General features: G+C 47.8%; 1 protein-coding gene and 1 long non-coding RNA gene across 4 annotated transcripts in view; both read right to left on the reverse strand.

Annotated features, from left to right (window-relative positions):
• LOC146395264 (uncharacterized) overlaps positions 1–15803 on the reverse strand; it is a 624884-nt gene that overhangs the window by 70830 nt on the left and 538251 nt on the right. The window lies entirely within an intron of this gene.
• Positions 1–15803, reverse strand: part of SNTA1 (syntrophin alpha 1) — a 28953-nt gene that overhangs the window by 8857 nt on the left and 4293 nt on the right. For all 3 annotated transcript variants that reach the window (XR_014832206.1, XM_003359945.6, XM_085003634.1), the window contains exon 3: positions 1137–1341. Coding sequence is in view for 2 of the 3 variants with exons in the window: in XM_003359945.6 (XP_003359993.1) it covers positions 1137–1341 (205 nt within the window). In the remaining variant the exon portion in view is untranslated. The remainder of the gene's footprint in view (positions 1–1136; positions 1342–15803) is intronic.

A 15803-nucleotide genomic window follows, 5' to 3' on the forward strand; every position in this document is an offset into this window, starting at 1 on the left:
GCCTCATGGAGGCAGGCTGCAGCTAAGGCATCAAATAGGGCCAGGAGATTTGGATGCTGAACATTAATTAGCCCTCTAGGCCAATACTGAGCATTTGCCCAACTGAACCTCAGCTGTAACTAGAACCTACAGCACAAGCCATTTATGCCCACACCATATATATGGACTGCACACCCAATAGTGCACACCCCTTTTGATCAACTGAACTCCATTCAACCACCACCATCACTCAGGCACCTGAAGCTTCTGAGGTAGAGAGGGCTACCTGGAATGAGACAAGTTCCATCCCTTCCTGGTTGTGTGATCTTGGGCAGGTTACTTCCTCTCTCTGTCCTCATCTATAAAATGGGGATAAAATAAAAGGACTTTGCTCATAGGCTTGCTATGAGTTAAATTGTGCATGATAAATACTCGTAATATTGATTATCAATCTTATCAGCAGTGAATCTTATCATCAGGGCTGTTCAGATGTGAAAGATGGTAACCTGCCTTGGCCCTGAAGTGAATGTTGCATCTCAGAACCTCGAGACTTGAGGGGATCACTGAGACCAATATTTTTTTTTTCTCTTTTTAGGGCTACACTTGTGGATATAGAAGTTCCCAGGCTAGGGGTTGAATTGGAGCTATCAATGCCAGCCTACACCACAGCCACGGAAACAAGGGATCTGAGCCATGTCTGCAACCCACACCACAGCTCCCAGCAATGCCAGATCCCTAACCCACTGATGTGAGGCCAGGGATCAAACCCAAATCCTCATGAATACCAGTTGAGTTCGTAACCTGCTGAGCCACAATGGGAACTCCCTCCAGTATTCTCATTTCACAAAGAGGACTCATCTAAAGGTCAGTACAGTAGGAAAGGAGACTGATTCAAGGAGAACCAAGACTGGAATCCAGGGCTCCTCCACAAACCAAGTTTCTTCTCAAACATGAACTTCGCAGAGGAAGAAGAGATAAGCAAAGCCCACCATCATCCCCGTAACTTCACTCTTACAGCCACTCAACAAACATTTCTTAAGCACCTACTACATTCTGGCATGGTGCTTGTCATTTGCAACACAGGGGAAATTTTCCTTTGGCCCCACCAAACTAACATGAGGTCATGTCTCTCTGAGTTGCCCCTATGGGAGGCTTACCTGGTCTCCAGGTCAGTAGGGGTGCACCTCCTTGAGACATATGCCATCTTCAAGGACACGTGTTTGGCATCACTCAGGTCCCGGGGTAGGGGGCCAGGGGAGGAAGGCTGCCGCTGTAGGGGTGAGGCAGGAGGCGAGTCCCAGCCAACTGAGGTCCCACTGGCAGAGTTCTTGAAATATGGTGAGACCTCCTTCATGTACTTGACTGGTTAGGGGACAGGTCAGCAGTTACCACTATGACATGGGCTCCCATATAGCACACATCACAATTATCACTAATTCATTAAGAGTTTAATTTATGTCCACTATCACTATCCTCCTCGATGCCAAAATCTCTGACAGGGCAGCATGGATGCATGCCAAAAAAATTCTGGATGCATGCCACTAGTCACATGTAGTTACTGAACACTTGAAATCTCCTCAATCAGAGTTCCCATTGTAGCTCAGCAGTAATGAACCCAACTAGTATCCATGAGGACTCAGGTTCGATCCCTGGCCTTATTCAGTGGGTTAAGGATCCGGTGTTGCCACGAGCTGTGGTGTAGGCTGCAGACATGGTTCGGATCTGATGTTGCTATGGCTGTGGCATAGGCTGGCAGCTGCAGCTCCAATTCAACTCCTACCCTGGGAACCTCCACATGCTGCGTGTGCAGCAAGCAAGCAAGCAAGCAAGAGAGAGAGAAAGAAAAGAAGGAAGGAAAGAAGGAAGAAAGGGGGGAGGGAAGAAGGAAGGAAGGGAGGAAGGAAGAAAGAATGAAAAAAAAGGTGCTCAATAGCTAGTACACATGAGGCGCCGAATATTTTATTCATTTCCTCTGCGCAACTGACCTATAAAGTCATTATCAGACATGTGATCCTGCCCTCCTGGCTATGCTAGCTGGATCAGGGTTCAACACCTAACACCTTAGGCTACCCAGATTGAGACTGTTGAGGGATCCTTAATTGGTGTCTTGAAAAAAACCTGAATACTCTGGGGGCAACCACCTTCTGCTGTAAGAACAGAGAAGAGGAGAGAGTTGATATGTCAGAAGAGAAATTTAGTGGAGATGCATGTTGAGAGGCAGAGGGAAAACTCTGCCAGACATCTGCTAAAGTTCTGCTTTCTCACACTTCTTCTTTAGAAAGTCAGGATACCATCCTAACAGGAGTTATGATATTTACAACCAAGAGCCTTGACTGGAGGCTAGATTCCACGCCTTTCTAGAAAAGGAAGATCTCACTAACAACGGCAGCTAGAAGAGAAAAGCAACATGATAACAGGGTTGATCTGAGAAGAGCTTGGTGGGAGTAGAGGTTCAGAGACAAAAGTCAATTTTCTTGAGCACCTACTATGTGCCAGGTATTGAACTGGCTTCAGATATGACTGGGGTGGTAAACATATGACACTTATGCTACCACTTCTTTACCCCTTGTTCAAGATAGACATCATGAATCAACCACAGTATTCTATGGCAGCCATTATTAATCAATTAAAGCCAATTGATAATAAAACAAACATTTGGTCATTCTTGCTCTATCAATTAGTTGAGCTTGGCTGCAAGTAATGGAATATATGATAACAGTGCCATAAGCAATAAAGATATTTATGATTTTTGGAGTTCCTACTGTGGCACAAGTCAGCAGTGCCTCCGGAGCACAGGAACACAGGTTTGATCCCTGGCCTGGCACAGTGGGTTAAGGATCCGGCATTGCTGCAGCTGTAGGTCACAGCAGCTCGGATCTGATTCATAGCGTGTGAGCCAGCAAGCTCATACGCTTGAGGGCAGCCAAAAAAAAGAAAAAGAAAAACAAAGATTTTTATGATTTCATGTAACAAGAAGTCTAGAGGAAGGCAATTTCAGGATTGGTTCAGTGGCTCAATGACATTGGATCCTGGGTAGGCCTCTCCGCCCTGCCCTGATGAGCACAGGTTGGCTGCTGCAGACTCAAGCCAATCTTTGCTTTTTTGGAGGGGGGGGGCTGGGTAAGGAAAACTTTATTCAAGATTATTTCTATTAGAGGAGAGAGATTGGGCTCAACTCAAATTCAACAAGGACAGGGGGATTTATGGCCAAGAGTCAGTGAGAGGCCAGTGGAAGGAAAGTTCCTAAGAGACTTCAAAGGCAGGGGATTGAGGAAATGACAGGCCAAAGGGACTAGATACTGCTTGAGAAGGGAGATGAGGAACCTTATCAGATATTGAGGGTAATCAGAGATCCGGGGGTCAGGGGGGCGACTTAGCAAGATCTTTGCTGAGACTGGGCTGGGTGGGCCTAAGACAGGACCAGGGCCCAGTGGGAACAAGGTCCCAGAGGAGGCTGACTTTGGTCTTGTCACCTACAGCAGGTCTGAGATCCTGGATCTCTGTCCTAATGCACTTTGCAGTGCAAAGTACCTTTTGATTTCTAAAATGTTTAAGTACTGTGAGGTCTCCGTTAGGGCTGGCCGGTATCTTTGGCACCTGCCTCCTTTCCTTATGTCCTGAGAGGGAAGGGGTCAGTACAAGTCCTTTCAGCTCTTTAACTCTTTGTAACCTGGGGCAGTTAAGGGATCATCACTGCTGACCCTCGGAGCTGGCGCCTAGCCAATCATTCCTTACATTAAAAAACCCAAAGCAGGAAAGGAGAAAGAAGACAGGCAGAAAAAGGTTTGGTCTCACACCTCCATCTTATCAGAGAGATAAATATTTCCATGAAGGCTTATATCTCATTGGCCCAACCAGGGTGCATGCCCATTTCTAGTACAATCATTAGTAACAAGGAAGAGTCATGATTGATTTAGATCAATCACAACTCAGCCTCTAGGGCTGAGCATATTTCCACCCAGTAAATCAGGTTCTATTTGCATAGAAAAAGGGGAAATGGTCGGTGGGCAGGCAACCAACAGTGTCTGCCACATCTGTCCTGACATCTGGACTATTCCCAATTCTGATGACCAGCAGCCTCCTCATCTCTAGAATGAGCTACGAGGAATTCAGTACCTCAAGGTGGTTAAAAGACTTGCCCAAGCACTGGTCTCTCTTCCCTCAGCCAGACCGTCCCCTCTGCTGCCCTACCGAAGGTTGCTTATGCCTGAGAGCCCTTGGGCAGCCTCTCTTCCTCTCCTCTCAGCCAACCCTAGACCCACAGCCATCTGGCTTGCTAGCCACCTGATGTCTGCAGTCAAGGCCCAGTCAGTATGCTCTAACTGTGAGTAGACAGGCCAGGAAGGTGTGGGGAAGTTCTTGGCCCAAGTCCCTGGAAGAACCAGATAAGAAGTTATTTCTGTCACAGGAGACTGCTCCTGAGGCTCAGATAGAATCCAAGGCAAATAGGGGTGAAAGTGAGGGGGAGTTACAAGCCCTACTGGGGTTGGAAGAGAAGTTAAATTGAAAATAAGAGCAAGTTTAATGGGGGTTTTAGGGTTTAGTCTTTGTTTTTGGGGTTTTTTTTTGGGGGGGGGGTTAGACAGAGAATTAAGCCTGAATCTGAAGTTTTGGAACTGAGGTTAAAAATTATTCATCCTCAGAGTTCCCATTGTGGCTTAGCAGTAATGAATCCAACTAGCATCCATGAGGATATGAGTTCAATCCCTGGATTCACTCAGTGGGTTAAGGATCTGGTGTTACCATAAGCTTCAGTGTAGGTTGCAGAGGCAGCTCAGATCTGGCATTGCTGTGGCTGTGGCATAGACCAGAAGCTACAGCTCTGATTGGCCCCCTAGCCTGGGAACTTCCACATGCCTTGGGTGCAGGCCTAAAAAAGCAAAAAAAAAAAAAAAAAAAAAAAATTACTCATCCTCATCAATACAGCAATGACTTGCCCCAGGACGATGTCTCAAGGGGTGATGAAATAGGACACATCACAGCCTACCTGACAGCCAAACCATTCCTACTCCTTTTCTCCTTGCTAACAGAACATAACAGGCTGGGCTTCTCCCCAACCCAGCAGGAGATTCTTGATTGGTCAAAGCAAATCATGATCACCCAATTTCTCTTGTTTGTGACTGGCTTAGAAAGGGGCAAATGATTCAATTCAGTCCAACGAGCTCTGAGGGAAAGTATACTCCCTTCCTCTCCTTTTCTTTAGCTTTTAGAAGCTGCTGGGAGTGGGGAGTTGGTCCTAGGTTCTCTTTGAACAGTGCTGAGATCCACACATTGAGGATGGTGAGACTTTAAATTAATCTACCCTGGAGCCATGCTGACTTCAGGTACTCTGGAAAAAAACACATTTTCTTCAATGTTAAACCTCTCTGGGAGTTCCCTTCATAGCTCAGTGGTTAACGAACCCAACCAGGATCAATGAGGATAAGGGTTCAATCCCTGGCCTTGCTCAGTGGGTTAAGGATCCCGGGTTGCCGTGAGATGTGGTATAGATCGCAGATTCGGCTTGGATCCGGCATTGCTGTGGCTGTGGCGTAGGCTGGTAGCTGTAGCTCTGATGAGACCCCTAGCCTGGGAACTTCCCTATGCTATGAGTGTGGCCCTAAAAAAGAAAAGAAAAAAAAAAACCTCTCTGAATTGGGTTCTTATTACTTAAACAAAAGCATCCTAATATAGCACTGACCCACCCTCACTCCTTCTCAGGATGCAACTGCTATATCTCCCTACTATGACAAGCCATGTACCTCCCCTGCTCAAAGCCCTGCTCTGTCTCCCTGTAACCTTCACCCAACATCAAGGCTCTCCAGGTACCTGGGCCCTGCCTACTTTGTGGCTCTGCCACGTCCCTAAGCTCACCCTCTAACCCAATCATGTTGACTTCCTCAGAGCTCTCAGAAGCTGTGGGAGCTTCCGAATACCTTTGAAAATGAAGATCCCCTTGCAGCAAATGCCCTTAGTACAGGATTAGGAGACACGCACTGTGCATGAGTGTGTCTGCAGCAGGTGGAATTTCCCGGGCCAGAGATCAAACCTGCACTTCAGTTGCAACCTGCACCCCAGCTGCAGCAATGCCAGGAATTTCCAAGGCACTATTAAATTTGAATTCCAGCTCTGCCTGGTGGTATGACCATGGACAAGGCCATTCACCTCTCTGGCCCTCAATCCACTAGTTGATAAAAGGGGAGTAACAATGTCTACCTCAGAGAGACTTAGAATTCAATGAGATGATTTAAAACATGCGACACAGGTTCTGCTCACACTTCTTAGCCTCTATGGTGATTTTGTGTGCTGGGCTGTCTCTCTCACTAAAATGGGAGCTGAGGAGTTCCCGTTGTGGCGCAGTGGTTAACGGATCCGACTAGGAACCATGAGGTTTCGGGTTCGGTCCCTGCCCTTGCTCAGTGGGTTAAATGATCCGGCGTTGCCGTGAGCTGTGGTGTAGGTTGCAGACACGGCTCGGATCCTGCGTTGCTGTGGCTCTGGCGTAGGCCAGTGGCTACAGCTCCAATTCAACCCCTAGCCTGGGAACCTCCATATGCCGCGGGAGCGGCCCAAGAAATAGCAACAACAACAACAAAAAAAAAAAAAAAAAAAAAAAATGGGAGCTGAGAGGGGTCAGAAACAGGGCTGGATTCAAATCTGGAGTCAGTGTTCGGTGAGTGGAGAAATGAACGCCAGGGCAGGACAGGTTCATTCAGCAGGAGGAAGAAGGTGCCAGAGCCCAGGAGTCGGCTCAGCCGCCCCTCGAGGAAACCTTCCCAGGTGCTCACTCTGGACCCCTCCTCCCTATACCCATCACCTCTGCCTCCCCCTTGATCCCAGTCCCTTATGTATATATGTGGGAGTCTGTGTACCCCACCAGGCTGTGAGAGCAGGGACCTCCACTGACTTGTCTCCAGATCCCCAGAATTCAGCAGGTTTGCCTATGCTCAGCAAATGAACATCTGTCAGCTTTGAAGCCAGAGGAACTGCTAGAGACCCTAGGCACCCAGGGAAGTCCCAGAAGTGGGTCCTCCTTCTCCTTTCACACAGGATCATACCATAAATGGACAGCACACCAGCTGGTGTCCAAAACAGGGCTTGCATTTCACAAACCAATCAGCCTGTCCCAGGGTGGGGGTGGGGTGCTGGGGGCACCCAGAGCGTGGCCATAAATAGCTCTGAGGCCTCCTCCCTGCTCTGATTTCTGCCTGAGTCACCCACCCAGGCAGGGCAGGGCTGCCCAAAGGCGGTGGCCTGGAGAACTGAGGGCAGGACCATGGCCAGCATTCCTGAGACTCCAAGGACAGAGCCAGCTGCTGTCCACACCCTCCCCAGCCAAACCTCTGGCCCAGGAGCCTGGTAACACAGTGATATGTGGGCCCTTTCTCCTCAGGGATGCTGAAACAGTCACATACACACACACAGGATACCCTGCCCCTTCCAGAGGCCCTGATTCCCAACTCTGCCGAGGAGAGGAGCCAGCCCTGACTCCAGGGGGCCAGGAATAGATTCCACTAGAAACACAAGGAACAGAGACAAAGCAGGACCATTTGCCTGGCCCAGGACAAATGGGAAGGAACATATGTGTTGCAGAGAGATGGGCTTACATCTGCTTCGGATCAACAGAGTGTCCCCGGTACTTAACCCAGTGCTCAGCAGATGTTTGTGGCTGAATGTCTTGGCTTTGAGTCTTAGCTGAAGCCTGTCCTCTAAGCTCAAGCTGTTCTTGATCTATTCAGTGGGTGGTCACTTACTTGCCTCTGCCTAAAATTACTATCCATTTGCTCACCCATCTACCGTCTCTCTCCTCTAACTAAAACATCGGTTCTGTGAGGGCGGGGAACCCATTGTCTTGTTTACTAGGGTATCCCCAGCATCTGAATAGGACCTGACCTGTACCAGGTAATCAGTAAATAATAAATGTGTTAAGATAAATGAATATTGACAGGCCTGGGGCTTCTCAGTCTAGAAGCAATGTGGAGTTGGGCTATAGCGTGAGGCAGGCTTGGGTCTAACTGCCTTCCTCTGTGCCCTTGGTCAAGTGACTTGATTTCTTTGAGCCTCTATTTCTTCATCTTTCTAAACAGGAGTGAAATATATCTACTTCCCAGCATACGGAGATTTAATCCTTATAAAGCACTTTTTCCTACCCGGCATAGACGAGGTCTTCAATAAACAGTAGCATGGTTATTATTTCTGCTCCTATTCTTAGCATGACAGTATAAGGGAAGGAGCACAGGGTGTGGGGACTGATAGACAAAGATTTTAATCCAGGCCCTGTCACTATCAGGCCTTGGCAAATCCCAAAGGCTCTCTGAGCCTCAGTTTCCTTGCTTATACAAGGGCACATATACGCCAGCTCTCTGAGTAAGGAATTGTGAGGATTCAAGTCCAGGCTGCCCACCTGGCCACCCAGGATGGTGTGGAGAGGACTTGGCATTCCAACAGGCTCTGGAAGGGGTGACATTTGAGGTCCTGCTGGTCCAGCAAGGCTGGACTATAAATAGTTCTCAGCCCCTGGCAGGCCCTGCAGCACAGCTGCCTGGATTGCCACACTCTGGGGCATAAAATCTCCTCTTTCATACCCTTGTGCAGTGCAGGGTGCCCCACCTATTAAGGTCCTAAAGGCTCACAAATGCACTGACCTTGCAATATCTTTGCAGGAACCTCACTTCAGATAAATGCTCTCAGGTGCACATGGGAGTCATGGCTAGAAACAACTTAAATCCCATAGCAGGGGCCACTAAATACAAGGCGTGAGCTCCCTGACTGGCAGATCATTCAGTCTTGTTCATGGCTATATCCCCAATGCCTACACTGAATCTTGGCACAGAGCAGGAATGCAGTAAACATTTGCTAAATGAATGTCTGAATCCCAATAAGGGAATATCATGTAACCATTAAAAAAAATAAAATAAAACAGGGAGTCGCTGCTGTGACGCAGGGGGTTAAAGATCTGGCTTGTCTCTGTGGTATTGCTGGTTCGAACCCCAGCCCAGCCCAGTGCGTTAAGGATCCAGCGTTGCCGCAGCTGTGGCGTAGGTTGCAAATTCAGCTTGGATTCAGTCCCTGACCTGGGAACTTCCATGTGCTGCAGATGCAGCTAAAAAAGAAAAAAAAAAAAGAGTGAAACAAAGTTACACGTGAGTTGGAAAGACGTCTTCAACTTGTTTAGTGATAAAAAGAAACATGGGAACTTTTCTCTGGAAGTATGTGAAAATATTAACTGTGGTTATCTCTATCCGAAGATGATGGCTTTACACTCTCCAAGGGTGTCGTTGTTTTTTTAAATAAATTTATGTTACTTTTTTTTTTTTCTGCTTTGTAGGGCTGCACCCATGGCACATGGAGATTCCCAGGCTAGAGGTCGAATCGGAGCTACAGCTGCCAGCCGACACCACAGCCACAGCAACACCAGATCCGAGCCAGGTCTGCCACCTACACCACAGCTCATGGCAACACCAGAGCCTTATTAACCCACCAAGCAAGGTCAGGGTTAGAATCACAACCTCATGGTTCCTAGTCAGATTCGTTCCCGCTGCGCCATGACAGGAACTCCCTTATGTTACTTTTTACATTTTGTAAAACTCTAGTTCATTTTTCAAAAATATACCACTGCATTCCGAACCGTCTTAGCCAGAATTCAAAGGCAAGGCCCTCGTCAACTCAGGAAGACTACTAGGATCTTAGTAATGGGAGAAACACTTATTGAAGCACTTACTATATGCCAAGCATCAAAGCTCAAATCTCACTAACACATCTTCACCTAATCACATCAATTCAATGAGACCAATCCACGTCCCATTTAACAGATGAATAAACTGAGTGTCACAGGGATGACATGACTTGCAGTGCAGTACAAATACTTAAGGACATGGGTTTTGGAGTTCCCTTTATGGCCCAGTGGTAATGAACCAGACATCCATGAGGATGCTGGTTGGATCCCTGGCCTTGCTCAGTGGATCAAAGGATCCAGCGTTGCCATGAGCTGTGGTGTAGGTCACAGACACAGCTCAGATCTGGCGTCACTGTGGCTGTGGCCTGGGCCAGCAGCTGCAGCTCCAATTGGGCCCCTAGCCTGGAATCTTCCATATGCCACAGGAGCAGCCCTAAAAAGACAAAAAAGAAAAAGAAAAGAAAAAAAGAACATGGGTTTGGACATCTGACAGATCTGGCCTCAAATTCCATCTCTGCCACTGTGTGACTTCGGGCAAGTAGCTTCACCTCTCTGAGTTTCAGTGTTCTCATCTGTACAGTGGAATGAATAACGTAACTTGAAGCATACGGGTGGTCTTGAGGATTCAATGACAAAACATACGGAAGGCACTTAGCACAGTGTCCAGCATACTGTAGGTGCTCAATAAAGAGAGAGAGGCATCAGTATTATTAACATTCTTACCATTATCATTGTAATTCTTCTACCTCCATCAGCCAGGCTTGCACAGCTAATTGAGGCCAAAATCTGCCTCCAGAGCCCCACAAGCATTTTAATCAAAGATCTGGGGAACAGGCCAGGACTGGATTAAGCCAAGTTTTGTCTGTGGGGAATCACATGGCCTTAAGCCGTGTGTGTGTGCAGCCAAATTAATGTTTTCTTGAGAACAATGATTGAACAACAGGTCTTTGCAGCCATGGGAGGACTGGACAGGGGCTCCACTCATGCCTCTGTTCCCAGGACAGAAGTCCCTCAGGCGCCTCTGGGCCACAGTATCACTCGGCTAAACCAAATAGGGTGGCCTCAGACTAGCTGTATCCATTAATAACATCCCATTTTTGACAGCGGTTATGTGTTGAGCCAAATTCCAGGCAGGACACCTGGCAGTGTCCATCTCCAGAGGACAAGATGGCAGGGGCCTGGCCTTGGAGTTCTGAGGACTCATAAAGGAAACTCTCAGGAGTCAGTCAAGCCCAGTTTGAGTCTTGAGGCCCAGCTTAAACATTTAGGAAAGTCAACTGCAATTGACAGGTTAAAGTAGAAAGGATCAGAGGTGTCCCTTAGTGATCATTTGCCCCAAATTCACCAATATCTAATGTGTGTGGGCTTGGTGCCAGTCCTTGGGCTCTGAGACAAACTACACATGATTCCTGCCCTCAGAGACCTTCAAGTTTACTGAAGAAAACAGTACGAAGCTGCTGCTGCTGTTGCAATAATTATGATAAAGGCTGGCATTGCACGCTTACCATGTAAAAGACATTGTACCATGCAATGCGTTTCAAATGCACTGTCTCATTCTTTGGTGGGGTTTTTGTTTTGTTTTGTTTTGTTTTCGTTTTTGTTTTGACCGCAACTGGAGCATATGGAAGTTCCCAGGCCAGGGACTGAACCCTAGCCACAACAGTGACAATGCTGGATGCTTAACCCGCTAGGCTACACAAGGACTCCTGTCTACATCTTTTAAAAGCTTAAAACTTCCCTACTTTGAACAAAGTATTAAAATTGACTTTATTCATTTTTTCTGGCCTTCAGTATTATTTTTTTAATGCATCACAGGCTCACTGTTGTCCGAGTCTGCCAGCCGCACTGGGGTGGAAGGAGGGGAGGCATTTGGCTGTCTCTCCCTTTTCCCGCAGGCCTGTTTTCCAAGAGCGCAAGCTGGCCCTGGCTCCCAATCTGCGCACACAATGGGCCTCTCTAAGCAGCAGGCACAGGCGTGCTGGCTGCCAGCTTTGGCCCAGACTCTGGTCACAAACACATCCCTGTAGCTGAGAAGAGGCTCAAGACATCTGTACAAAGCCCTGAGCCCACGGAGGGAAAGGTCCAGAAGACAGGCTGGGGTTGCTGAGGCCTAGCAGAACCCCTGACTTAGGCCAGGGAAGTAGGGTTTCAGCTGGAAATAGCAGTTTGCCAGTGACATCTTTCCTTCTAGGATGTTCTCAGAGAGCTCTGTACCCATCAAGCCTCAGGCTCAGGAAAGGTGTCCAGCTGCTCTGCCAAGCTGACAGCCAAAAGACAGGCCACCCTTCCATGGCCCATTGGAGGTGGCCTCAGAAGTAGGATAAGGGCAGGAAGTTCTGAACAATGTGACCAGTGCCTGGGGCTCCAGGGAAGAACCTAGGTCAAGAGAAGCTTTGAGGAGCTCTGGCTCCAGACGAGGGCAGCTGCCCAGTCTCCATAAATATCCCCACATCTCAAGGACCAGCCACAACCCAGCATCCCAGCCCCCTTCCATCATCCAGACATCTCAGATCACCCCTGCAAATCAAAGATTCTTGACCCCAGTACCCATGCCCACCCTTTGGCCGCCCTGCTGGAGAGCAGCTCAAAAGACACTTCAACTAAGAAGAAGCTGGGAAAAGCTAACAAGAAAGCTACAACCTCTGGATTCTTCTTTTTATCCAAGCCTGCTTAGGTCAAACCACCATTATCTCTATCTTGCTCATGGCCCCAGCCTCCTTGCTGCCATTCTGCACCTACTTTTGCCTCCCTCCAAACCATACCGATGCTGCTAACACCCAGAGCTGACCATGTGAGCCCCTGCTGAAAACCCTTTAATGGGAGTTCCCATTATGGCTCAGTGGAAATGAACCTGACAAGTACCCATGAGGATGTGAGTTTGATCCCTGGCCTTGCTCAGTGGGTTAAGGATCTGGCATTGTCTCGAGCTGTGGTGTAGGTCACAGATACAGCTCAGATCTGGTGTTGCTGTACCTGTGGCGCAGGACAGCAGCTGTAGCTCTGATTGGATCCCTAGACTGGGAACTTCCATAGCTGCAGGTGAGGCCCTGAAAAAAAAAAAAAAAAAAAAAAACTTTAATGGCTCTCTGTCTCCCTCCAAATTCCTTTGGTCTGGAATTCAAGGCCCTGCAAGATCTGTCAGTTTGAATAGCCTCCTCCTTCTCTATTCCCTTCCTCATACTCAGGCTCAAATAAAGCTGAATTACTTCCCAGGCAATTCTCCAGATAAATCAAGTCATTTCACCCATCCATGGTTTTGCTCACACAGCTCCCCTTCCTAGAATGCCCTCCCTCCACTCCACAACCACATCTGCTTATGGCCCATAAAGTGCCAGTATCCCCTTCTCCAGGAAGTCTTTCCTGACCACCCAGAGAGAAGTGACCACTACTTCCTCCAATCCCTGGAGAGACCCCTTCTCAGCACCTATGACAAGCTGGTGATCTGAGAGGTCTGCTCAGCTTTCTCCTCCACGAGACCAAGAGTTCTCTCAAAACCACGGAGTAGGAGTTCCCGTCATGGCGCAGTGGTTAATGACTCCGACTAGAAACCACGAGGTTGCGGGTTCGGTCCCTGCCCTTGCTCAGTGGGTTAACGATCCGGCGTTGCCGTGAGCTGTGGTGTAGGTTGCAGACGCGGCTCGGATCCTGCGTTGCTGTGGCTCTGGCATAGGCTGGTGGCTACAGCTCCAATTGGACCCCTAGCCTGGGAACCTCCACATGCCACGGGAGCGGCCCAAGAAATGGCAAAAAGACAAAAAAAAAAAAAAAAAAAAAAAAACCACGGAGTAGAACAGTATAAAGGCAGGAGGCAAGAAAGAGAAAGTGGGGGAGGGCGCTCATCCAAAAGAGAGGAGAAGGAGTTCCCCGGTGGCCTAGAGGTTAGGACTCAGCATTTTCACTGCTGTGGCCTGGGTTCAGTCCCTGGCCTGGAAACTGAGATCCCACATCAAGCTGCTGCATGTTGCAGCCAAAAAAAATGGGGGGGGGGGAAGGAAATATGGGAAGATTATAAACAATTTATGCCAAAATATGTATCAGCTTAGATGAAATGGTCAAATTCCTCTTGAAAGATATAAACAACCAAAACCCATTCAAGGAAAAAAAAAAAGGTCGAAAAAAATAGATCCCATCTAAATTGCCTTATTAAAGACATTAAAATCACAGGTTAAGGATCTGGCATTGTCACTGCTGTGGCTCAGGTTGCTGCTACAGCACAGGTTTGATCCCTGGCCTGGGAACTTTTGCATGCTGCAGGTGTAGCTAAATAAATAAATCACAGTTAAAATAAAGGAAACTTCCCTGGCGAATGCTATCAAACATTAGGAGGAAATAATACCAACTCTATGTAAATGAGATGGGACAGGAAGGAAGTCACTAACACTTATAGAATGCCAACTATGTCCAAATCCTATGCTGGGCAAGAGGCAGGCTAGGTGCCACCCAGCAGGCTGGGGCAGGCTTTGCCAAGGAAATATCTTGCCCTCTGAGAAGTCTTAGAGTACATCAGTGCTAGAGATCTCAGTCCAGGAGGTCTCAGTCCAGGGATGGTACCCGGGTTATTCTCTTCCCTAGTGTATCCACGGTAGTAGACATTGCTAGTCAATTCCAGTTCCTTTATGCTAAATCCAGATAAGCCCTCCCAATCTCCCCAAATACAGAACTCCCTCCGGTCACCAAGGAAGCTGACACTCACAATGAAAGCTATTGGTCATCTTTGATCTAGAACGAATATGAAAACTGAGGCCCAGAGAAAACAAGGGTCTTGTCCAAAGCCAGATTAATTATAGAGCTAATTTTTAAATAGTTTGTATGGAGGAATTCCCTGGTGGCCTTGTGATGAAGGATCCACCATTGTCCCTGCTGTGGCTTGTTGTCCCTGCTGTGACCTGGGTTTGATCCCTAGCCCGGAAATTTCCACAGGCAACAGGAGTGGGGGAAAAAAAGTTTATGCGGAGAAGGCAGGGTTCACATTTTGTCTCTCCCACTCAATGGTGAGCTTCCTCTGGGAGGGTCTGGGTCTGGTTTAGCTTCTGACCTAATGCTCTGCACATCAGGTACATAGTGGGTCTCTGGAAATGCTTCTTGGCTTCGGTGAGGAAGGAATGGGGTAAGTGAGTTAGACAGAAGGCTTGGGTATTGGCCCTGAAAACAGCGGATGCTTCAAATGTCAAACTCAGAGATTTTACTTCCTCAGAATGAGCCACACTGAAAACCCAGATAGACATATTCTCAACCGAAAGATGAGGAGGTGAGGAGGACGTCAGTGTAGATTAGAAATGTGTTTATGGTAGAAATTTTACCATCTCAGGACTAAAACCTAAAGAGCCTTTCAAGTCAACCAAAATATGACATTTTGATAAATATCAACTGTTTCAAACTATATTACTGGCTATAAATATCAAAGTAATGAGGCATGGGGGGGTGTGGTCTCATATATCCATTTCACTTATGGGTGATCTCATTATTTAACTGCTGTTAAAATATGATTGATATACTTAAGCTTTCAGGGACCAATACTGCAGAGACACCTCTAATTGTATATTTTTAAAATGCAACATTTACATTTAAATAGACACACAGGTCATTTACATAGGTAATAAACTATAAAAGTAAAATAGAACAAAACTGAGAGAGAACTGAGGTCAGAGCCCCAAGAATGCCAAAGATCATCCAGGGACCCAGAGTCTGTTTGTTTCTGTGACCTTTTAGAGACTTCTTTGGGGACACAAAGACAACGTATCAGGATGTGGGCCTGGGGCTCAGCCTGGCAGCTTCCCTGGCCATGGCATTCTCCATCAGCCCCCGCCACCTCCCCCTGCCTGTTCTGGGCCAGGAGCCAAAGACACATTCCTCAGGCCCCCGCTGCTTCCGGGACTGACAGAGCGGCATCTGAGGAAAGGGCTGAGCAATGTAGAAACCTCCTGACAGAGGTGGCAAAAGGTAGACACGGGACCACCCCAGCAAGAGACTCTAACAACTGATGGGAAACTGAGGCCCAGAGAAAGCAAAGGTCTCATCGGAGACCACACAGTGAGGGGAGAGTGGGAGGAGCCACCAAGTCCCCGCCCCCAGAAAAATACTCCTCTCTGATCCTAACTAGAAGTTTGGGGCGTCCTGCTCCATAAAGACCAAGTCCTCTCCCAAAGGAGGATGGGTCTCAGGGTTCTAG

The sequence above is a fragment of the Sus scrofa genome, chromosome 17, assembly GCF_054392235.1.
Source record: "Sus scrofa isolate SSC_HxYL_T2T_F1_AM1 chromosome 17, Sscrofa_HxYL_maternal_Yorkshire_Landrace_v2.0, whole genome shotgun sequence".
Taxonomy (NCBI): domain Eukaryota; kingdom Metazoa; phylum Chordata; class Mammalia; order Artiodactyla; family Suidae; genus Sus; species Sus scrofa.